Source organism: Gopherus evgoodei, chromosome 9 (assembly GCF_007399415.2).
Source record: "Gopherus evgoodei ecotype Sinaloan lineage chromosome 9, rGopEvg1_v1.p, whole genome shotgun sequence".
In the NCBI taxonomy this organism is placed as follows: domain Eukaryota; kingdom Metazoa; phylum Chordata; order Testudines; family Testudinidae; genus Gopherus; species Gopherus evgoodei.
This window is the reverse complement of record NC_044330.1, coordinates 35,790,807-35,816,215: the sequence shown is the minus strand read 5'-3', so window position 1 is coordinate 35,816,215 and position 25,409 is coordinate 35,790,807. Positions and strand designations below refer to the sequence as shown.

The 25,409-nt window shown below is 42.5% G+C and overlaps 1 protein-coding gene across 4 annotated transcripts in view; it reads right to left on the bottom strand.

Moving 5' to 3' along the window:
* Positions 1-25,409, bottom strand: part of COL4A4 (collagen type IV alpha 4 chain) — a 137,494-nt gene that overhangs the window by 82,033 nt on the left and 30,052 nt on the right. For 2 of the 4 annotated variants that reach the window (XM_030574727.1, XM_030574728.1), the window contains exons 4-7: positions 10,713-10,847; positions 9,275-9,319; positions 7,038-7,154; positions 2,963-3,031 (exon numbers count right to left, since the gene is read on the bottom strand). In XM_030574727.1, coding sequence (XP_030430587.1) covers positions 2,963-3,031; positions 7,038-7,154; positions 9,275-9,319; positions 10,713-10,847 — 366 coding nt within the window. The remainder of the gene's footprint in view (positions 1-2,962; positions 3,032-7,037; positions 7,155-9,274; positions 9,320-10,712; positions 10,848-25,409) is intronic. The other 2 variants (XM_030574730.1, XM_030574729.1) reach the window with 2 other exon arrangements.

Genomic DNA, 25,409 nt, shown 5'->3' with positions numbered 1-25,409 from the left:
TCCCGATTAACGTTGTTTCATTGTTACATTGCTGATCAATTAGAGAACATGCTCACTTAAAGTTGCACAGTGCTCCCTTATAATGTTGTCTGGCAGCCGCCTGCTTTGTCCACTGCTTGCAGAAAGAGCAGCCCGTTGGAGCTAGCTGGTGGGGGCTTGGAACCAGGATGGACCAGCAGCCTCCCATTAGCTCACCGTTCCCCCAAGTTCCCTGTGCAGCAGCCACCCAGCAGGCTATCAATTGCCGGCAGTTCAGCTGTCTCTCCCCCCCACTGCCATGTGCTACTCCTGCCCACTGCCTTGGAGCTGCTCCCAGAGACTCCTGCTTGCTGTGCGGAGGGGGAGGAAATGAGGAGGGCTAATGTTAGGGTGTCTCTCTCCTCCCATCTCCTGCCCCCCGCTTACCCATCTTCCATAGAGCAGGGGGGACACACAACAGGGCTCAGGACGGAGGGAGCTTCTTGGCAGCAGCTGCTGTCTCAACTTGAGGATATACTTAAAAAGGCAATGTACTTAGAGTGGGCTCAGTGTACTTAAAGGAACAATGCGCATCTCTCTCAAACACACGAGATGTGTGTCTCTGTCTCTGTCTGCTATGCTGTCTCCCCTCTCTCCATTCGTGCTGCCTTGTAGAGTGTGAGGCTACATTAACAACAAGTTAACTCTTAAGGGCCCAGCCAATTGCTAGTTCATCATTTAGCAGTAAGGCACTCCCTGGGAAATAGCCCACCCTCTGACTCCACCACCTCAACCAAGCTTCACAATCATCATCGCTGTGTACCAGTATTAAACTGTTTGTTTAAAACTTATACTGTGTGTAATAGTATAGTCTTTTGTCTGGTTAAAAAATTTTCTGTGGAACCTAACCCTCCCCACTTACATTAATTCTTATGGGGAAACTGGATTCGCTTAACATTGTTTTGCTTAAAGTCGCATTTTTCAGGAACAATAACTACAACGTTAAGCAAGGGGTTACTGTAAAGGATCACACTTTCACTTTATCACAGAATTGTGAGCCAACATGTGATTTTTCATCACAAAGAAATAATAATTTAAATGACATCAACTTTGGGTTTAAAGAACTTGATATCGCAACATTTAGATATATAATTTAACTATTAACATACATTTAAATATTTTCTAGAGAATTTTTCTAAGAAATTTTATGTTATCTACATACTAAAGGTTTTAGTATTTTAAAGGAAAACTGGCTTCCTCAAGCCCAAATTTTCTTTTTGATCTCACAGTTATGACACAATGATGAATTAGTGACAACACAATGATTTCCAGGGCAACAGACTAGTGTCATTAGTACAGGATTATGATGTCAGTACTGGGTCAACTAAAAGGAAAGAGGGAACATTAAGGGAGAAAGCCTTTATGAAAACACAAAAATGTCCAATAATGAGGAAAATACAGAGAAACAATAACTGACTTCATATACAGATGCACCTATGGGTTTCTAAAACAAGGAACAGTTCATAGGAGAGCACTTGAAGTCATGTATTTGATTATACTTTTGTTGATTTGATTTTACTTTAAATCATAAAAATACTCCCAAACTGCATGTATGAAAAATGAACTATTGATAAAGTGTGACAGCTCCAGCTCTTCACTCAACCGTTTCACTGTACTGTATTCAATTTAGCAAAACTCTCTACATTTAAACATAAGGTTAAGTAAAGTTTTTACTATTAATCTAATTCCAGATGAACTGAAGATTAAATGCAAAAGATAATGAGCCACAGCCTGCATTCTGGTGTACCGCTGTGTGAGAGAATGGAAGAGAAAAAGAAAAGTTCTTCTTACCTTCAAGCATCCCTCCAGAGTACAAAGGAGTGAGTCCACCAAGAGATGTGCATGACTACCATGGCAGAGCACTCACTATGTGTTAGCTCTGCTCGATTGAATTCAATGAGAGTTTTGTCATGATTGTAGGGCAGTGAAGGATTAGTTTCTCTCTCTTGAGATACAAAGGTCTAGAACTTCAACTGGTACAAATCAGCATAGCTCCACAGACGTCAGTGGAACTATATTATTTACATCAGTTAAGGATATGTTCCTAAGTTTGTTTTTTCTTTTAAAGCATTGTTAAAATTTTGCATTATCATGATGCGGCCAACCCCAGTACCTTATTGCTTTGTTTATCAGCATCCTACTAGTTTGCTGTTCCCCCTTCCCTGAACCTCCATCCCTCTCTCTCTCTCTCTCTACTGTCTTTTAGATCCCAATGCTGCAAAGGTGGGTAAAGTTAATTTGTGCATAAGTGTTTGCAAGATCAGAGCCAGAGTATAACCTCTTTTGGGGCAGAGTCCATGCCTTCTTTTATGTTTGAAAAGCACTTAGTACATTGTAGGCACTGTTAGAAACAATAATATGGATGTGGTGTGCAGGAAGCAAATGTATACTAAACCAAACCTGCAATCAGCAGCAAGCAGTAACTAGAAGCAATTAGGGAGCAGAAAGGCATCTTACTGAGAGAATCAGCTACAAAGCTTTCATCCATGTGTTATGTCAACTCACTGTGCCAATTGTGTTACCCATCAGCCTCAAAGTTCAACAAGTGTTTGGCTCTACGTCAGGATTCGGCCCTGTGTACATACAAGTCTGAGATTATACTTCCATAAATGTCCACGGCAATTTGAAGTTCTGATTCCCACAGCAGCCCTAATTCAGCTTCTTTTGTACATCTGTAGAATTTTCCATTACTGTCTACAATGTTAATTTAATGCCTGTCTATATGTCCCTAGAGAGTTGGGGAGCAACTTACAGCTGTTGTGGGAATTTCCTGACTTTAGGACAATTAATATCTCAATCTGTATACTGCGGTTAACATATTTGCATTTAATTTCTGTTTTTAAAAGAGATAAATTAGCTTTTATTAAACAATTTGGAGTTATTAGAATACTCACATTTGCTATACATATCTTCCTACATTTTATTTCCACAATAATATACTTACTGGAGCACCTCTAATGAAATCTGAAATATATGCAGAGTTTCCTTTTTCTCCTTTTTGCCCAAGAACACCCTGAAAAATCAGTCAGTAATTAAAAATCAGATTATGTTATGTAATAATATTATAATCTGTCCTCTGATACTCTAAGCTATTGTACAGTTTCAGTGATAACTTCTCAGTTTTGATGGCATTAATACTCTCTATAACTCCCAGCCATACTTAATTTCAATGGATGCAGTGGCTACTGGCATGCAAGTTCTCTACCCTTCCTAGAAATTCATACCAGGATTTGTAAGAAGCCAGTGGTATCCTGTTTAAAGTAGGAAATCTGGAGCTACCGATTGCTGTATCTAAAGAAACTAAATTCTTCAATCATTAGTACATACACTTTATACCAAAAATCAATGTGATATCTAATGTGATGTCTGTGGGACTTGCTGTAGAGTCCACACATAATTTTGCTTGTCTTGGTACCCACAAAATCTTAACCTGCTTCAGCAGGAACACATTTCATTGCTCTTGCAAAACAATGTCTGTGCTTAATTAACTATGAAGAGCATGATGTACACAGAAGGAATGGATATAACAGAACACTTATCCCTTAACACATACCCCTCACAATAAACCAAAATCATGCTTGGTGAAATCCTGGCCCTACTGCCGTTGAAAGATAGCAAAATCACCCACTGTTTTTTGTTCTGTGGATGACCCAGGGCTGGACTTCAATAGAACCAGGATATCATCTTCCACAGAACATAAATATCCAGAATCTGTACTCAGTGAATCACAGTGTCAGCCCAGTCGTATACCGAAATTCTAAAGCTTGAGGTCAGAAATGAATAGGAAAGTAATTATCACAGGAATGCAATAATAAATTGAAGAGCAGCAGCTGCATACAGCTGGAGGTAGCTATAGCACAGTGGTTTTCAAACTTTTTTTCTGGGAACCCAGTTGAAGAAAACTGTTGATGTCCACGACCCACAACGGAGCTGGGGATGAGGGGTTTGGCGTGGGCTCAGAGCTGGGGCAGAGGGTTCGCGTGCAGGGGTGCGGGGTTGGGCCAGGAATGGGGGGGGCAGGGCATGGGCTCTGGACTGGGGCAAGGATTGGGGTGCAGGAGGAGCTCAGAGCTGGGGGTGCAGGCTCTGGGGCAGGGCTAGGGATGAAGGGTTTGGGGTGCAGGAGGGGCTCTGGGTTTGGGGAGTGGGCTCAGGGCCGGAGCAGGGGGTTGGTGTGCAGGAGGGGGTCAGGGCTCTGGGATGGGGCCGGGGATGAGGGGTTTGGGTGTAGAAGGGGCTCCTGTTTGGGGGGGCTCAGGGCTGGGGCAGGGGATCAGGATTTGGGGTTGGGGCACGGACCTACCTCCAGTGGCTCCCGGTCAGCGGTGCAGCCGGGGTGCAGAGGCAGTGTTCCCGCCTATCTTGGCACTGTGGACTGTGCTGCACACCTGAGGCAGCCGTAACAGGTCTGGCTCCTAGGCAGAGGGGTGCAAGCAGCTCCGCGCGGCTCTTGCCCGCAGGCCCCACCCCCCAGTTCCCATTGACTGGGCGGTGCTTGCGGCGAGGGCAGCATGTGGAGCCCTGTGGCTTCCCTGCCTAGAAGCCGGACCTGCTGCTGGCCGTTTCTGGGGTGCAGCGCGGTGTCGGAACAGCTAGGCACTAGCCTGCCTTAGCTGGGCAGCACCGTCGGCAGGACTTTTAACATCCCAGTCAATGGTGCTGACCAGAGTGACCCAGTGCCTTACATGCCACGACCCAGTACTGGGTAGCAACCTGAACTTTGAAAAATGCTGCTATAGCAGAATGGACCTGTTAAACAGAAGCCTTTCTGGAACTGTCACACTGAAAACTATATTTACCTCTGCCTTATTTACACTTACACTTCAACAAATTGCAAGTTTGATTTCTTTGTACAACAAAACATTTTTATTAAATGAATCTTGTCACCTTTTTAGCTTCTTAAGCTAGGATTTTATATTGTCAACCCTTCCTTTAATTTTTCCAACCATTTATTTGTGATTTAAAGGGACAGTAATAGGCATATATTTAAGATAAGTGAAATTAACATGTATTTAGTTTATATATGAAATTATACAGGAAAATGATATAAACAGGAAGTAACAGGGAAATTAACAGTCCATTGAGATACTGGTAGTAGGTAATCAAGTGGGTATTTGGTGCAATAAATCAGTTAGCAAATTGGAGTCAGTCTACATACAGAGTTTAATGTGGCATTATTATACTCAAATAGATAATTAAGATATTTGCTCTGACTTTGTCATGTTTTCCTAGAAAGCCCAATTTATTGGTGTTAGTATTTTAGTTCGGATGCAAGGCTGCGTGTCTGTTGTTTTATGTTCTTTTATATGCTGGGAGTGATAAGTCTGCAAAGGCTCAGATTTCCTTGAACCAGCTGGATTCAGGCTATAATTTTGTTCCAGGTCTCCCTTTTTCTTTTATCTCATCCCTCTACTTCTTGTAGGTGACAGTCTAGTCTATGAGACTTAGTACAGTCAGAGATTTCCTAGCAGCTACCGTTACCATGTTGAATAGAAGTTATTCTATTGTTCTGAAAGGTGTAGTGGGTTAGATTTTTATCAAATTGTGTGCTGGAGTCACGTTGCAGCCTATTAAAACTGCACCACCAGAAATGTCGGAAGGGTTAATTATCATATTTGGATCATGTTTTATCCCTCTGCTTTACCTTTGCTTGTATATTGCTTGTTTTCTTAGGCCTGGATTAAGCAAGGAACTTAAGTACATGCCTAACTTTAACCATCTGAATAGTTTCACTGGCTTCAATAGGACTGCTCACGTGCTTAAAGTTAGGCATGTGCATTAGTAACTTGCTGAGTTAGGACCTCAGGCTCCATGTCGTGGAGCATTCCTGGATTACAAACAATAATTAACAATAAGGCCATAGGGTAACGTTCAGAAATGGTGCTAACAGCACAGTACTAATTTTGGCACAGATTAATCAATTCATTGCATCTTCCCTCAGATGATCTTTCTATTAAACTAAGGTTCAAATACAGCAAACACGGCGACCTCTAATGTCTTTCAAGTAGTATAATGCTTATACATGGTGATCAACCAAGTACCTTCAGTTAAATGTGTTAGACTTTAGCATAACATCCAGAACTGTTTATTGTTTAGTTTAGAAAATTTAGAGCAGCACTTAATCTAATGACCTGGTAGCCATTCCGTGTTTTTGCAAAAGGTCAAAGACTGTGGGTCAGATTCTTGGCTGGCGTACATCAGCATAGTTCCATTGCAGTCACTGGAGCTATACCAGTTTCCACCAACTGAGGATCGGGTTCTGAGTTTTTAATCTCCTTTAGCCAGTATTAAAATATTGGACCAATTTTAATTCAGACACACTTTCTGTTTTCAGACGGAAAAGCTAATAAACTTAGAGGTAGTTTTTAATATTTCAATCTTATAAAATGTACGTTGGGGCCAGACTGTGGCTGGCTATTACATGGGAGCACAAGGTGCTTGTGTGTGTCTCAAGGTATGTCTACACAGCATGCTTCTTTCAGCTGCATATGGAGTACATACCCATACAGCCCCCCTAGCATGGGTATAAACAGTAGTGTAGCCAGTGAGGCATAGCTAGGCAAGTAGAGTAAAGGCACGCCTAAAGGGTGTGGGAATATATGCAAGTATGTTTCCTACACAGCTCTCTATACTATAACACCAATGGTATGTAGCATAGGGAACTTTCCCTGCATAAAGGCCAGACCAGACACAACTGTGTTCCCTGAGCCTGAAGGAGTTCTTGTGTGATCGAGTATTGCAGAACTTCAGTTTAAGGGTTAGCAAACTTAATTTCATTTTTAACCTAACACCAGATCCTGCAAGGTTCTGAGCACCCTCCACTTCACTAAAGCTAACAGGAGTGGGAAGCCCAGTCAGCAGCTCGAAAAAGGTGCAGTGTAGAAGCAGCCTGAGTCAGGACATGAGCTCAGGTAGGCAGAGCCATAAGCCTAGTGCCATAGTCTAATGCCCCTTTAATTTTAAAAGGTGTTAACCTGGAGAGAAAGTTTAAATGTATTATAATAAAGTTCATAACTTACAAATGAGCCTCTTGGTCCAATACACCCTCTCTCTCCTGGAAATCCGGTATCTCCTCTTGAACCATTGCAGCCATCCAAGCCAGGTTTGCCCCTGGACCCGTCAATTCCAGGATATCCCTAGTGAGGGTTTAATTACATGTAAAGATGTGACATGTTAGGTTCAGGTTTTGTCTAAACACAGCAGTGACACTGGTAACCCAGAACTGGGACAGAGGATCACCCACATAGATCTCACTTCTATAGTCCTTACAGTGGAAAAGCCTCCCATTGAAATCTATGAGAATTTTCCTTACACCTAGCAATAGGCTCAATGGGGCTGTAATTTGAAACTAGAGTGTTTGGTCTGATAGTTCTTACATTCCCTTCTTTAATGCACAGTAGCTCTGCCGGGTGACACAGAGAATTAGGCTGGATGCTGCTCTCATTAGAATCAATATGAAAAGTTTTTCTTCAATGGAAGCAAAATCAAGCTCTCTGAGAGTAAATTCCTTCTGGAAGCAATAAAGAGCTATCACATTTGGGGAAACATGGAAAGGTTTTATTCCTTGTGAATGACATACACTAAGGTCATCCCAAACTAGCTAGGCCCTTTCTTTCTGTTAGGATGCAATTCAAGTAAATAGGGCACAACTTGAGTCAAACATACTGTGAGCTCAGGAAAATCCACACACAAATTCTGGGATGGAGGAACTGATTTTCAACGCCCCCATGCACTGACTATTCAGTATTATATAGGATGGGAAGAGTACCGGACAGTGGGGTTGGTTGGGAATTTTCCATCAGAATAATTTTCCTACTGAAAATGCCTTTTGAGCAAAATTGAAAATTTCAGTTTTGCCAAAAAAAAAGTTAGGTTTTCCATTGCGAAAACTGAAATGACTACTCCTCAGCTGCCAACCTTGAAGATTGTTGTCTGGCAGAAGAACCTTCCAAGCAGCTGGCTGGCAAATCAAAAAATCCCATTTCAGTGCTTCTGAAACAATACTTTTTTAAAAATCCCTTCCTGTGAAAAATTTTGCATTCTTGACTTTTTATCCTGATTCAGGATAATTTTTTTTCCCAAACATGCAATTTTTCATGAAAAGGGATTTCTATTTTCCAGACAACTCTAGCATACACAACCCTGTTGTCTTCTCTATGCTAGATTTTGGTTTTATGGGAGCCATGTATTTTACAGCTCCTCTAGCAACAACCCCAACTACATGGACAGATATGGAGAGCATACACAGAGCACAAATGGATCAGAGATCCCCTTCACAGGATCTCTGCTTCCTGGCCTGCATGAACATCCAAAGTGCACTATTTCCACTTTGGTTGATCCCTGTGTAGTTATAAAGGGCCTCTCAGGATTTAACTCTAATAGAAAATCATTTTCAAAATATTGGATTTAATAGAGCATCCTATCCTTTCATCCTACTCATTTCCATTTATATATGAGAGAGGGGGGATAGCTCAGTGGTTTGAGCATTGGCCTCCTAAACCGAGGGTTGTGAGTTCAATCCTTGAGGAGGCTATTTGGGGAACTGGGGTAAAAATCTGCCTGAGGATTGGTCCTGCTTTGAGCAGGGGGTTGGACTAGATGATCTCCTGAGGTCCCTTCCAACCCTGATAATCTATGACACCTTGTACACAAAGCTGTATATCCATCTACCTTAATACTGAGGTGTCCAGATCTATAGTTCCTATTCAGGAAATCTCTTGCAGGTTTCAATGGGGTTTTTATTTGAGTAAGGACTGCTGGACGGTGCTCAAAATGTTTCAACAGAAAAAGAACTACTACTTGGGATCCTTTTTGCTATTTTAAGAATGTATTCAGAAGCCGTGTGGTCTACTTTAGAGCCTGGAGCTAGAGACTACTAGTTTTTAATCCTGGCATTGGCATTTCCGTGCTGCATGGATTTGTGCAAGTCTCAGATAACCTATCTATCGCCAGTCCACTCTCTGTAAAATGGGAATAATAATATTTACTTACCTCAAAGGAGTGTTAATAGATTTAATTAGTTGGTTTGTACTGTCTTTTGGAAAACATGTTAAGTGTGAAGTATTATCAATACTAAATATAATAATGGTATACTTTGTTTTTCACACATGTACAAAATATGCAGCTCTCCAGGTGATACAGTAATGAAGGATATAAAACTAACCATATCTGATTATTAAGGTAATCTGTTAAAATACTTCCCTATGGGTTCAGACAAATTGTAATCTTTATAACACAATATTGGCAGTGTACTTACAGGCACACCATCTAAACCAGGAAATCCTGGGACTCCTGTTGGGCCCTAAAAAAAATAAATAAATAATAATAATAATAAAAAAAATCACTTTTACAATTTTGTTCTTTGAGAACACTTATAAACTGAAGACAACATGGGGATGTGGTACTGTAAAATTAGGTCAAAAACTATTAGGAAATAAAGTCACATTTGGATCATGAATTTAACATCTTACTGCAGAATAAATGGCTACATAAGATGTTTGCAATGTTGTTGCAGCTGTGTCGATCCCAGGATATTAGAGAAACAAGGTGGGTGAGGTAATATCTTTTATTCGACCAACTTTTGCTGGTGAGAGAGACAAGCTTTTGAGCTACACAGAGCTCTTCTTCAGGTCTGGGAAAGATATTCAGTGTCTCACAGCTAAATGCAAGGTGGAACAGATTGTTTAGCATAAATAGTTAACACACATTGTAAGAGACCATTCAAGGTCAACTGGCCAGTTACGGTAAAACTCCTTGTATTTAGCTGTGACACTCTACTTTCCCAGACCTAAAAAAGAGCTCTGTGTAGCTTGAAAACTTGTCTCTCTCACCGACAGAAATTGGTCCAATAAAAGATATACCTCACCCACCTTGCATCTCTGATATAAAGTGGACAGAGTCTGCCTGAGGTTATCCAGCTAGTGTATCTTGAACAATGATCAATGATAGCTATGAATGCCACAAATGGTACTGGGGCACAATATTAAATTCTTAGGGCCAATTTCATCCATTTAAACACAAAGGATTATTCAAAAGATGAATTTAGCCATAATGTGTAAAATAATAGTATGTGCCATATTACAGGCTGGCTTCTGCTCCCACTTATATCAATGGCACAACTTCTATTGACTCCAGAGGAGGATTAAGCTCTACGTTTCAGTGGAGTTGTACACAAGAAGCTAAATTCTGATCTCACTGACACTGGTGTCAATAGAATTAGACCAGTGAAAGCCAGGGTAAATGTTCAAGGATTGTAGAACTGTGTAAAACCAAAGGCTGAATTATAATAAAAGGCACCATTTATGATTCCATTACTCACCATAACCAAAGGTGGCAAAGTTATGCCTATTGTACGGTATTATTTTAAAGTTCTATTCTTCCCCCACATATGTGCACGTAACCTTCTTGATGCTAATGTGAGTGAGGTGGGACATATCAAATGGACACTTAGACCCTTGAATTTTAACTTTTTTACTGCCAACTTCGATTTAATAACATGGGGCCAAATTCTGCAGTTCTTTCTCAGGCAGCTCTATAACTGATTTCAGTGGAAGTTTTGCATGAGTAGGAACAGGAGATGCCCATGTAATTTTAACATTCAGTAAAGGCTTTTATTGTTCTTGATTTGTTTCATTTTGCAATATTCAGCATTATATTTTATATACTAAAAAAGCCCTTCCCATGGTATTTCCTACCTTATCACCCTTTTCTCCAGTGGGCCCAGGCAGCCCATTCTCACCTCTCTGTCCTTTTTCTCCTTGCAAACCATCTGGCCCTGTACATCCCAAAGATCCAATTGGACCTTGAGCCCCTAGGTGACCAGGCTGACCCTGAAAGAAACAGAAGAAATAATTCAGAGGTAGTTCAGTAAACAAATATACTTAACCTCCCTCTGGCTGCTGCTGCTGGTATTGAGAACACTGTGAGTAGAACAAAGTTTGAAATATCTATAAATTGTATGTTTAGTAATATAATTACCAATATTTCAGATAGTCACTTTGAAAAATAGTTTGGTAATGACTTTACTTTTATGTTGTTGTGGTTACTCTCTATTGATATTGCAGTCAAATACTACACTTTTGGCATGTTTATAATTTGAATAAAATGTAAAAGGTGCTAAAGCCCTATAGGATTTAAGCTCCTACATCACTTGTCCACTTCTGAAAATTTTACCTGTCAATCTGAATAATTTTATAATGACGAATTTAAAAAAAAAAACTAGGTTCCAACAGAGTACCATTTCATTAGAATGGTTGGGCTTTTTTTTTAAAGTACCTTTTAAAAAAGTATATCTGCTCATTTTACGTGTTGATGTTTCAGTGAGAGAGAAACTACCTATCTGGGGAATCAGTAAAATGGCAATACACAAAGTACTGCTGTGCAAAAAAAAAAAAACTGAAAAATATTAAGAACTGGTTTGCTCACTAAGTTCTTTCCTCCATAGTCATTCTAGGTGTTACTAGCAAATACAACATTATTAGAGGAAGAAGTGATTGTTCAGCTGACAGTCTCTCTTTAACTTAAGTATCAGAGGGGCAGCCGTGTTAGTCTGGATCTGTAAAAAGTGACAAAGAGTCCTGTGGCACCTTATAGACTAAAAGAAGTATTGGAGCATAAGTCTGATGAATTGGGTATTCACCCACAAAACCTTATGCTCCAATACTTCTGTTAGTCTATAATAGGGGTCAGCAGCCTTTCAGAAGTAGTATGCCGAGTCTTCATTTATTCACTCTAATTTAAGGTTTCGCGTGCCAGTAATATACTTGAATGTTTTTAGAAGGTCTCTTTCTATAAGAGGGGGACGGGATGGGACAAGGAAGACTCAGGGAATTATAGACCAGTCAGCCAAACTTCAATAGCTGGAAAGATAATTTATTCCAATTATTAAGCACCCAGAGGATAATAAAGTTATAAGTAATAGCTGACATGGGTTAGTCGAGAACAAATCATGCCAAACCAACTTCATTTCCTTCTTTGATAGGGTTACTGGCCTAGTGGATAGGGGGGAAGCTATAGATGTGATTTTTGTTTTTGTTTAAGTAAGTCTTTTGACACAGTTCCATGTGACAGTCTCATAAGCGAAGTAGGAAAGTGTAGTTTGGATAAAATTACTATAAAGTGAGTGAAAAACTGGTTGAAACAACTTTCTGCCAGGCTGGGAGAATGTATCTAGTGGGATCCGTCAGTGGTCTGTCTTGGGTCTGGTACTGTTCAACATTTTCATTAGTTACTTGGATGATGGAGAGGAGAGTGTGCTTATAAAATTAGCAGATAACGACAAACTGGGTGGGGCTGCTAGAGCTTAGGACAGGAATAGAATTCAAACAACCTTGACAAATTGGAAGAATTGGTCTGAAACCAACAAGATGAAATTCAGTAAAGGTATGCGCAAAGTACTTCACTTAGGAAAGAAAAATTGAATGCACAACTACAAAATGGGGAATAACTGGCTGGGCGGTAGTACTGCTGAAAACGATCTGGGAGCTATAGTAAATCGTGAATTGTATATGAGTCAACAATGTGCTGCAGTTGCAAAAAAGGCTGGAGTACTGTGTCCAGTTCCAGGCACTCCACTTTAGGAAAAAAGTGGACAAATTTGAGAGAGTCCAAAGGAGATCACCCAAAATTTACAAAAGAAAACCTGAGCTGAGAGAAAAAATTAAAAGAACTGGGTGTGTTTAGTCTTGAGAAAAGAAGACTGAGAGTTGATCGGATAATTGTCCTCAAATATGTTACGGGATGTTGTAAATAAAACTGTGATCAATTCTTCTCCATGTCCACTGAAGGTAAAGAGATTTTAAGTTAAATATTATGAGAAATTTTCTAACTGTAAGCACAGTTAAGGACTCTAATAACTTACCAAGGGAGGTTTTGGAATTCCTGTTGTTGGAGGTTTTTAAGAACAGCTTAGACACCTGTCACAGATGGTCTAGGGGTTTACTTGGCCCTGTCTCTTCACAGATGCCTGGACTAGATAACCTCTCAAGGTTCCTTCCAGCCCTACATTTCTATGATTATATTTTCTATGATTTACAAAACTTTTCTTAACCATTACATGAATATATTGTCTCATACTATAGAATTAGAATTTATAATCCCTATTCCATGATGAGATATATTTGAGCTATAATGTATCTTAATTAAAAGTATCTTTAGATAGTTTTTTCCTCAAAAAGCATTTTATCAAAAAAATCTGATTTAAATTTAATAAATCCAGTTGTTTTTTTAATTAAATCATTGATTTTTATCCACCCTGCTTTTTACTCCCTTCTTACTGTTCTCTTTTTCTGAAAGACCTGATGCTTAGCCAGGGTCAGGAGAGCTGACAGTAAATCAAAGAAGCTGCACTAGTTTGCTGGACTTTGAAAAATTACTAGATTTCCTATTTGTTAAAGTTATTTTAACCTTTTGGGCCTACTCATAATTCAAAGACAGCTTGCAGTAAAATGTGCAATCTTGCCCTGTGCTTAGTTCTCTATGAAAATAGAGTTTAATTTCCAGGAAAAATACGTTCCTCAAGATAATTGTTTCTCGCTGGAACCTTCATCGGGTCTCCAATACCTTCTGTGAGATGCCTAGCATCAACTACAACTTTTGCTGGCTATGCCAATGCACATTCTACCTTTTGTAAGCTTTAGAACCCAATGGGTGCCACATTTTAGTCTCTCAGAAGCATAATCAGAGACTCATGATTTTAGCACAATCAAAGAGACTGTGAAAGTCAGAGTGAATTGGGAGTGTTCTTTCTTTCAAGTGATATTTGCACTTCTATCAGTTTTTCTAGCTTATATATCTTCCATCATTTTCTCCCAGAGTTAAATGTATCATTCAACAATTGCTAAATTTCTGTCAAATTAATATGATGGTTATTAGGTAACTTCTTTGTAAACTATTCTGTAACTAATGTCTATGCCTAGCAATAATACACAGATCACCTGTATATATATTTTAGGTAAAATATATATTCCAAAAGGGAAAAGGCTCAAAGATGGTGTCTATTCCCTTCCCTAGCAAAAGGTTAGCAACATTTTTCAAGGTTTGAGTTTTTTTCTCCAAGAAGCCTAATGAACTTTAACGCATGTTATATTCAAAAGATTGAATACAGCAAGCTTTCTATTATATTTGTAATAGGTTTTTCTTTTTTCTCCCCCCCCTTCATTCCTACACTTCCTATTGTGTACCTTTTTCACTGTCACTATTTTATTATATTTGTTTTTCTCTGAAACATAGTCTCCTCCTTTTGAAGACTGTTTTTTTCTTTTCTGACTTAGCCTATCTAATACTGTATCTAACATAATTCAAGGGCAGAATTGAGCCCAGTCTCCTAAGGGAAAGTGTACGGCTCAAAGCTGACCACCTGAGGGCAGCAAAGAATTCTGGAATGCAATCTCTAGTCACAGAAACAACAGCCAGTACATTCACTTCATTTTAATGGTTGGAAGAACGCAAAATGTCAATTAACAAGGGATGTAGCCAGATATTTGTTGGCTTCGGTAGTAAAATTATTTCTATAAGTGGCAGAAGAGAGGTAAACTTTACCCAGTTTAGACTTTTTAACTTGAACTGATTCTGTATGAACACAATCTTTTCCTTGAATTACAATTAGGGGGTTGTTCTTTATATTTGTTCCTTTCTTTTTTCTTAAATTAAAAGGACCATGGTTTAAGCCTCCTCATCTTTTAGAGATGATGTAGGATATTTGTATATAAGTCCACAAATAAAACAGTAATTATTTTGCATTTTTTGACTGACTTTGATATGAGGATCTTGACATTTATCAGTTAAACCACAGCACACCTTTGTGAGCTATGGAAAGGATATGAAATAGGGATCACTTCGACCACTGCTGAAATTCAGCCCCCCACTCATGTGGTACTCAGCAGCTCTCCAACATTGCATAGCAACTGTGCACAACAGCTTAGGGCAAGAAGTAAAGTATCATGTTTAACTGAGATAGCAGAAGAAATGTAGGTAGCAACAATATAATTTACCACAATTTACTAAGCTCAGTGCAGGACTTTCCATGGGCTGCTGTCATGCAGGTCAGACTAGATGACCATAATGGTCCCTTCTGGTCTTTTTTTTTTTTAAAAAAGCTATGAGTAAGCCCTGCTCCCATTTACTTCAGTGGTGCAGGATCAGGCACTTAGCGTGAGTGCAAAATGAACCTTATAAGTACAGTAGAACCAACTGAGCTAGGGTATGGCTGAAGGATGACCTGAGCAGTGCAGTTATTCAAATCCATGTGGTCCTTGAGAGACCTTTGAATTTGTGGCAAAACCAGCTCCCATTTGTTCCATAGAGGGGAACCCACCCTCCTGACAGAATGACTTGATGACGTGTATGAGGAACCCCAGGCAAAAACCCTCCACCTGGACCTGGCCACTGGGAAAATCTGCAGGAGGGGCAGACTGGCCCTCAGCAAGTTAAACTGCAGATTCTTTTCCCCTTTTATTTAATTTGTACACAAATATAAATAACTAAATGCATTTATTCCTCCTCTTTTTTGAAATCCCAGGAGAGAAAACATTTCTTTCTGCAACAGATTACAGAACTTGGTATGGGCTTTCTGTAGCTGTAAAAGGATACTTGCATTTGAATATATAGTGCCAAATACTTGGGATAGCAGCCATTGACTACTTTGTTTTGTCATGCGGTTAGTGTTCTAATGAAACAGGTATCTTGTCTGTCCTGCTTAGGATATTTTAATCAACACTGGGGCTAATGCCTTAAAGGGTTTTTCTGAGGGCAATAATTTGGTTAAAAATGTACATTTCCTCTTGCCATATTTCTTTGCAGAACTATTAGTCTGGCATGCAACTAAAATTATATTGCTTGATTCAAATTTGATTAGAAAATGAGCAGGATCTGTGCTGTGCAAAAGGCTTGCAATAGGAAACACTCTGTGGGAGAAGTGCCATTCTGTGTACAGGGTGGCACTAGGGATACTGGGATGCTGTGCATACACCCTGCATGCCACTGAAGTGTATTCTGAGCCGGGTTGCAGTTCCCTGGTACACCCCAGATTTGGTTCTATGGGGAGGCAGGTAGTGAGGTGAACATGGGGCTAAATGATCTACACCTATGTGGATCCACTGACTTTTGTTCCATTGAGAGCATATGAGGGTGACTGGGAAGCTCTGGGACTGCGATAACTGCCCTGGAGCTGTTCAGTTACTTTGCTGTCTGCTGGTACGCAGATTCCATCACCCTCAACCTTGCCTCCCCAGTATGCTGCTCAGTTATTTAGGGTTTGTGTTCTTCCTGGGATTTAGCCCTCAAGGTGAAATTTTACAACTGTATCCATAATGCTGTTCTCAGATAACTTATGTGAAGCACAATGTATAACTGGTGATCTCAGGAGTTTTCAATATTAAAAACTATTATTATTACTACAGCTGTTAATACTGGGAAAAGTGATTTACAAATAGTAGGATACAGATTCAGTTCTATTTAAACTCTTGTATCTGTGAATTTGTGGACCTTCAAAACTGGCCTTGATGAGTGAGGAGAATACATGTATTTGTTATCAAATGTGAGTTCATCTTACTACTTTCTTAGGTGTCCAGTTTGAAACTTCAAATGCAGATTTCAAATATATCACATAGACTGCCCTTTGTTCGCTTGTAATATTTGTCCAGTATTTTTGAATACCAAATACATAGGAATGGGTCACGCAAACAATGGGAATGCATTGTGAATGCTTAACAATACCAGAAAGAGCCAAAATTCACCAAATTTTGTATTTGGAGGATCCTACTCAGCCAGCTTTATTTACAACAAGCTATACCTTTTTATATAATGGGTCTAATAGATCTGGAAGAGAGAACAGGTTCAACAGAATGGAGTCATTTCAAATTACAAAATTAGATTCTACCAAGTTCAGATGACTTTCTAGCTTTGCTGTGCTGTGCTGTCTATCCAGTGGCATGGCATAGAAGAACCTAGTTAGGGTAGAAGAGCTACAAAAGCCCGTGTAGTATGCCTTTCACGTCACATGGCACAATATGCCACCCATCCCCCTCACATTTCTGAATTAGCAATTTCTATTCTGTGGGGCTCTTTCCCATAAAGTATTAAAATATTTTTTTTAAAGGCACCAGTTTTACTCATCTGAAAACAGGTCATTTGTTTCAACTGCAAAAGAAAAAGAATGAACATCAGACAGGTTGAGTTTTACTTGCTATCATCTTAAACTAGGCATTTGACATGATCTCTTAACAGAAGCCGATCAGGTCAGATCATGAATAGATGCTTGCTTTTTAAATCTACTTAACTCCAGAATCGACACCAAAAGAAGTGAATGGCACCCAACTCTGGGGTCGGGGCAGGACAGGTTTTTAATTATTTACTGTTAACTGAAAATGTTGTAACCACTTACATTCTGGCACAGGACCTGGGATTCTTGTAAATCATTTTGGCCAATCTGATTACAAAGCATTGCAAGAGCATGTCTGGAATCAGCAGGGGGAAATCAGTGGAAGAGAAAGTCATGTGGTGGTGATGAAGAATTAGAGGAAGGGGCTCACAGCATGCTGGGAACCCAGTCAAGAATCAGAGGATTATTAAGGAGGCTGTAGAATGGAAAGGCTGGAAACAGTAAAAGGTCTATAGAAGTTTCAGAACAGAACCTTGATCTGTGTGAGGTTGGCAAGAATTAGTGATCTTCCTCAAGATGTTTTGAAACTGAACAAATTGGAGCATAAGTTAAAACTGTCTTTAAACATTTTCATGGCTGTGCATGCTTCTCTCATCAGCCAGGTCTTGCTGACCTTCACAATACTGCCAAGGTTATTAGCATGTTTGCATAGATAAACTAGCTTAATTGCTTCAGTATTCTGCATTACCCATGTACTTATATCTTTCAAATATCAGGCATGCATGCATTCTCATTCTGAGTTCTTCTTTAACAATTTAAACATTGTATTAATAGCAAGAAGAGCTCCACTAACCACTAACATGGGTACATGTGTTGCAGGATATTAAAGAACTTCCTCTTCCCTGCAAAACAAGAGGTGGCACACCTCAGGTATGTGGAAGTGTGCCAGACCACTGCTAGGGGGAGTGTGGGGCAGAAAAGAGGGACAGTAGAGAAAAGATATAGGAACTGAGTTGGTGTAATTATGCTGAAGAGCCAGAAGAGTGTGTACATTTAGAGTAGTCCCCACCCTACTTTAATGTAGCTTTGTTCCAGTCACTCACCATATCAATTGCATCACCTTAGGGCATGTCTACACTTGCCATTTACAGTGCAAAATGTCCCTTTTTTGTGCAAAAACCGTGGGAGCGTCTACACTTGATAATGACTTTTTGCGGTAAAACTCAGAAGTTTCACCGCAAAAAGAAAACCACCTTTACGAGAGGCATGCAGTTCTTACCGCTGTTCTTTTTTCGGTGATGTGAAAGTGAAGACATGTTCTTTCTGTGTAAACACCTTTGGGCCTCCGGAGGATACTCACAGTGCCAAAAGTGACCACTCTGGCCAGCACCTCCGCTGCTCTAACTCCAGGTAAATGGACGTTCGCCCCTCCCCATGTAAATCCCGAGCAGTTTGAAACTCCCTTTACTGTTGCGAGTGCTCACCTGGCCAGGTGATTATGGCTGCTACATGTAGCAAACCATCCTCCGCTTAGAGCTATGCCGAGTTACTGGCCCTGATCACTGTTTGGGGAGAGAAGGCTGTGCAGTGCCAGCTGTGTTCCAGACGCAGGAATGTTAGTACCTATGAGCAGCTTGCATGCAGCTTGCAGAAGGGGCATAACAGGGACACACTGCAGTGCAGAGTGAAGGTGAATGAGCTGAGGAACGCATACCACAAGGTGAGGGAGGCAAACTGTTGGTCTGGTGCTACACCCGAAAGCTGCTGTTTTTACAGCGAGTTGGATGCAAGCCTAAATGGTGACCCCCACCTCCGTTGCAAAGTGGCCAGTGGATACTTCTGCATATCTGGAGGCAGTGGAAAGTGGGCCTAGCCAGGAGGAAGAGGTCATAGATGAAGAGGAGGAGGCGGCTGAGGAAGCTGTGGAGTCCATTGCTGCATGCACTCAGGACCCCTTCTCCGCTCTGGAGGTGTCTAGCCAGTGTGAGCAGCCACTGTCTGCTGAGGCAGAGACAAGAGAGCAGAGCTCTGGTAAGTTGCTTTGCTCTTAGAATGCATAAAGCAGGTTGGGGGCACAGAAAAGTACTAAGGTGGCTGTGCTTGTGTGCTAGATGCCCTCCCTTCATGCTAGCCCTTTTCAGAATGGGTGTATGCAATAAACCCTCTAACCCTGCATTCCCTCACCATTGTTGGGTTCTTGTGCACCATGGGTGCTTGATTTTTGTCACCAAGACAGTGATTTCTTACCAGTGGTGTATTGCAATGTACCTAGTGATTCCTGCATGTATGTTTCACAGCAATGTGTTGCTTCTGTCTCCCCAGAAATGACTGTGAAAGACCCACGCCTCACTGTAGCAGACCATCTGCGACACAAAAGCGGCCAAGATGCACTAATACAGACATGTTTCGTGAGGTGATTCTGCACTCTGAAGCGGAGACACATGATAAAAATAAATGGAGAGAAACCATGACAAAGTGAAACGAGGGAGAGAACCGAGACCAAAAAGAGAATAATGCATTCCAAAGGGAAGCCACAGAGAGGCTAATCAGCGTTCTGGAGCATCAGACAAATATGTTGCATTCTCTCATTACACTGCCGAGTGACCTGATTCGTGACCGACCCCCATTGCAGCAAGTGCAGAATTCTTTTCCATGCACTCCCCAAACTCCCACTGCACATTCTTATAGGCTCGCTGCAAATTTTTCCATTCCTCAACAATCCACACCCCCAGACAGCTTATCAAACAACAGCTGGAGTTATACACAGCTGTGATGTATACGGGCCCCCCACCCTGTTCACCACCATCACTGAGGATATGTGCATATGGTGTTTTCTCTTTTTAAAAAATAAAAACCACATTTTTCAAAAAGAAACAAGCTTCATTTGTGTGTTCACATTTCTTTACATGTCATCACAGCTACAAGTTAACTAGCACTTCATCTTCACTGAAATTACAGACAGAACCGCCATGTAGCACAGCACATGCTGTTAACGCTTCCTTTCCCAAACACAGCAGCAAAGTTTAATGATTTCGATTTTCAAACTTTTCCCTCAAGGCATCTTGGATCCTAACTGCCACATGTTGTGCCCCTCTAATAGCCCTGGTATCTGGCTGCTGAAACTCAGCAGCCAGGCGTTTGGTCTCCATGCTCCATGTATGAATAAACCTTTCACCCTGCCCCTCATAAATGTTATGTAAAGTACAGCACGCCACAATAACCATGGGAATATTTTCCTCACTCATTTCCAGTCTACCGTACGAACATCTCCCGCATGCTTTCAAATGGCCATATGCACATTCAACACACAATTTATGTACTCGGTGCCAAGGTGGGCCGGGGCAACAGTAGGGATGTGCGTTCCATCTATCACCCCACCACAGTTAGGGAAGCACATTTCTGCAAAGCCATCCAAAATGTCATGCACATTACCAAGAGTCACAGTCTTGCGCAGTAGGATGTGATTAATGGTCTTGCACACTTGAGTTACCACGGCACCAATGGTCAATCTCCCCACACCAAACTGGTTTGCAACTGACCGGTAGCTGTCTGTAGTTGCCAACTTCCACAATGCGATTGCCACATGCTTCTCTACAGTGAGTGGAGCTCTCAGTCTGGTGTCCTTGCGACGTAGGTCTGGGGAAAGCTCAGCACCCAGTTCCCTGAAGGTGGCTCTCTGCATCCAAAAGTTTTGAAGCTATAGGTCATCAACCCAGACATGCATAATGATACGATCCCACCACTCTGAGTGAGTTTCCCTAGCCCAAAAACGCTGTTCCACAGGGCTCAGCTCCTCAGCTAATGCCAAAAGCAATCGAATGTTACTTATTTCCATTTCAGGCAGCTCATCAGGCATCTCTGACTGCAGTTCTCTTTGGAAGTTTAAGAACAGCTGCACTGCCACGCGCGATGTGCAAGTGACAGCTATCAGAGCAGAGCAGGATCCATTCCTGCTTGTAGATGTGGCGGGGAAAGCAGCCAGACAGCAAGGGGTGTTAAAAAATACCACGAAAGAAGCAATAAAGTAATGAGGCTGCTGGGACATGAAGCAGTGCATCACGGGGCACTGAGCAGGGGACCCAGAATGCTATGCGCTCACCCCACCCTCTTCCTACAAGACCTATTGTCAAAATGGAGAGAGCTGCACTGTGGGATAGCTGCCCTAGTACGCTGCTCTTATCCACGATGGAAGTGCTGCTAATGTAAACACTCTGGGCTCGTCCAGACTAGGGGAGGAAAATCGATCTTAGATACGCAACTTCAGCTACATGAATAACGTAGCTGAAGTCGAATATCTAAGATCGAATTACTCACCCATCCAGACGGCGCGGGATCGATGTCCGCGGCTCTCCGTGTCGATTCCGGAACTCCGTTGGGGTTGATGGAGTTCCGGAATCGATATAAGCGCGCTCGGGGATCGATATATCGCGTCTAGATTAGACGTGATATATCGATCCCTGAGCAATCGATTTTAACCCGCCGATACGGCGGGGTAGTCTGGACGTGGGCTCTGATGCCTGAGGAATTAAGTGAGTACACAAACCAGCCCTTAGGGCATGGCTACACTTGCAGATGTACTGCGCTGTGAGTTAAACCAGCCCTCAGAGAGCGCAACAGGAAAGCGTTGCAGTGTGTCTGCAGTGTCGGCTGCAAGCGCACTGGCGTGGCCACATTTGGAGCACTTGCAGCGGCACTGGGAGCAGTGCATTATGGGCAACTATCCCACAGCGCACCTCTTCCCATTCTGTGGCTTGTGGGATGGGGGCGGGAGGTGTGGGACATTCTGGGTCCTGTCCCAACACCCTGTGATGCATTGCTTTGCATTCCAGCAATCCCTGTGCTTCAGTCCACATTTGGCACCATCTTTCAACGTTTTTTGTACTCCATGTTCTGTCTCCCTTTCATTCTGCAGGAATGGATCCCGAAGTGCAGAGGAATATGCTGATGAGTCTCAACAGCATGTCATGTTTGGCAGTCGAGTTACTTCTTAAACTACAAACTGTCAGTAAGGAGTCCGACCATGATATCCACTAACATAACGCATATGACACGAGATTGCTTGTAGCATTCACGGACATGCTCAGCACTGTGGAATGCCGCTTTTGGGCTCAGGAAACAAACACTGAATGGTGGGATCACATCATGCAAGTCTGGGATGACGAGCAGTGGCTGCAGAACTTCCGGATGAGTAAAGCCACTTTCATAGGATTGTGAGATGAAGTTGACCCCACCCTTCAGAGCAAGGACATGAGATTGAGAGCTGCCCTGCCAGTGGAGAAGCAGGTGGCTACTGCAATCTAGAAGCTGGCAACTCCAGACAGCTACCGATTGGTCGCTAAACCAGTTTGGAGTGGGAAAGTCGACTGTTGGAATCATGTTGATGCTAGTTTGCAGGACCATTAATTGCATCCTGCTCAGAAGAACTGTGACTCTGGGTAACACGCCTGACACTGTGGCTGGCTTTGCACAAATGGGTTTCCGTAACAGCGGAGGGGCGACAGATGGGATGCCTATTGCAATTCTGGCACCAGCCCACCTAGCCTCCAAGTACATTAATTGGAAGGGGTATTTCTCTATGATTCTCCAGATGGATTACCATGGGTGTTTCATTGATATTAACGCAGTCTGCCCCGGAAAAGTGCATAACGCATGCATCTTTCAGAACACTGGCCTGTTCAGGAACCTGCAAGCAGGGACGTTTTTCCCAGACCAGAAGATCACCTTGGGGAAGTTGAAATGCCCATTGTGATCCTTGGAGAGCCCGCTTAACCTTTAATGCCATGGCTCATGAAATCCTACACAGGGAGCCTTGACAGCAGCAAGGAGCGGTTCACCCACAGGCTGAGCCAGTGCAGAATGTCTGTGTGCTTTGGCCGTTTAAAGGGCTGCTGGTGTTCTCTGTATGGGAAGCTGGACCTCGCTGATGACAACATCCCTGCAGTTATATCCATGTGCTGTACCCTCCATAAAATTTGTGAAGGGAAGGATGAAAGATTCACTCAGGCATGGAATTCGGAGGTTCAACACCTGGAGGCTGAATTTGAACAGGCAGAGAGCAGGGCTATTAGAGGGGCCCAGTGTGAGGCTGCAAGGATTAGGGATGCCTTGAGGGAGCAATTTGAGGCTGAAAGCCACCAGTAATGTTTGGTTCCCTGCACAGGAGTGAAGTGCAGTGGTTCCAATATTAGTAGGAATCTGTACTTGCTACACTGACTTGCAGTGCCTGCTGCTTTCCTGGGCTAAGGCATCTTTTATTTAATGCAATAATAAAGTATGTTTTCAAAGCCAAAAAAGCCATTTATTTAAAAGAAAATTCATTTATTGAAAAGAAACACAACTGCTTGGGAAACAAAAAGGGCAAGAAGATGGGGTGAGGAACGGTTCAGTCACAGATTTGCTTATGTCCTGTTCTCATACTCAGCCTTTCCTGTCTGTGCAATGAGTGCTGCACTTCAGGATGGCTAACATGCATGGTGATAGCAGTTGAGTGCAGTGACTAAAGGTCGTAGTTTGCTGGGCTGGGAGGTGAAGCTACAGGTGTTGGAGGCGGCTGGTGCCAATAAGAACCCAGCTGTTGGGGAAAGTGGGTTGGAGGAGACGGGGGGGACAAGGGGAAGAGTTTTGGGACAAGGGCTGCGGGGGGGGTGTGGGTGCAGTAATGCTCCACCTATAAGCGCCTGGATCGAGTCCGCTTGGCGCTCCATGATGCTTATCAGCCAATCTGTGCTTTGTTGCCGTCGCTCCGCGCTTTGGTACCAGCACTTCTCATTCTGCTGGCGGATCCTTCCGTCACTCTCCCTCCACTCCTGCACTTTTAGATTCTTGTTAAGGGACTGGTGCATTACTTCATGCAACATGTCTTCCTTGCTTCTACATGACCCCTTCCTAATTCTTTGGAGTTTTTCGGCCGGTGATAACACGGACGGCTGAGATCTCAAGGTTGCATCTGTAAAGACAAAATGCAACACTTAACAGAGGCAGCATTGTTCACACCAGACAGAGCAATGATTTGCCCGTACTTAAAGACAAGCACAGTCTACACAATAGCAGAATTTTCCTGTCCCAAAGAGAGTGCACATAACTCACAGGACCTCCAAAATTGTGAGTAAGCACAAGGTCAAGGGCGACTGATTGTTTCACTGTCGTACTGTCCTCTGGGTTTCTGTGCCTTGGGGAGAGTCAAGAGCTGCAGGGAGCCCCTATACTGCACATTGTCCCCACATTTTCCACAGGAGTTTGTCCCCGAAGATATCTTGCTGCTGAGGGTGACCTGGGAAGCAAGGAAGGGTCTTCTACTGCAATTCAGCTTCCGCCCTAGCCCATATGCAGCTTGCCTGTGTGCAGCAACGGTCCCCCAACCCCTCACGGCACAGTGGTGCGGACATGTTAGCCTGACTGGGACAAGGAGTACAGCAGTACTCCCCAGGAACCTGCACAAGTTCATTGCACAGCTTCTGGATAAGACCTTTGAAGAGATCACTGAAGCCAATTACTGTGATGTGAGAGATCACATCAACACCCTATTCCGCATCTAGGCATGCATGCAGCCCTAACCCTCCTTGCCCCAAGAGCCTGCACCGAATAACTTCCTTCCCAAAATAAAAGCCGCTTACTGGGCACATACTCTGGTGTTTGTCCTTCCCCAAGCACCGGCCGCTGAGACTGGCTACCTTCCTCCTGGCTTCAGAACAGCTCCTGGCTGCATGCATCTAGGGATGCCGGGGTCTTCCTCCTCCTCAGCACCCTTGCTCCCACTTTCCTCTTCCTCCTCCTGCCTTGGTGAACTGGGCTCTGAATTGTCCATGGTGATCCTCGGAATGGTGCTGGGGTCGCCAACCAGTATTGCATCCAGCTCTTTCTAGAAATGGCAGGTCACGGAGGCAGCACCGGAGCAGCGATTTACCTTGCGGGCTTTGTGGTAGGCATTCCACAGCTCCTTCACTTTAACCCTGCACTGCAGTGTGTCCTGATCATCATGGCCTCTTTCCATCATGTCCCTTGATATCTGCCCGAAGGTATCGTAATTCCTATGGCTGGAGCACAGCTGGGACTGGACAGCTTCCTCCCTCCAAACACTGAGGTCCAGCACCTCGCCATTGCTCCATACTGGGGCTCGCCTGGTGCGTGGAGGCATGGTCACCTGGAAAGATTAACTGAGAGCACTCCATGCCTGGCTGAGCGAACAGGAAGGAGTTTTTCAAAATTCCCAGAGAATTTAAAGGGCAGGTCTAATGGTTGGTCACCTGAAGGCAGGGTAGTAGAGTTCAAAGTGATGACCAGAGTGGCTAGAACA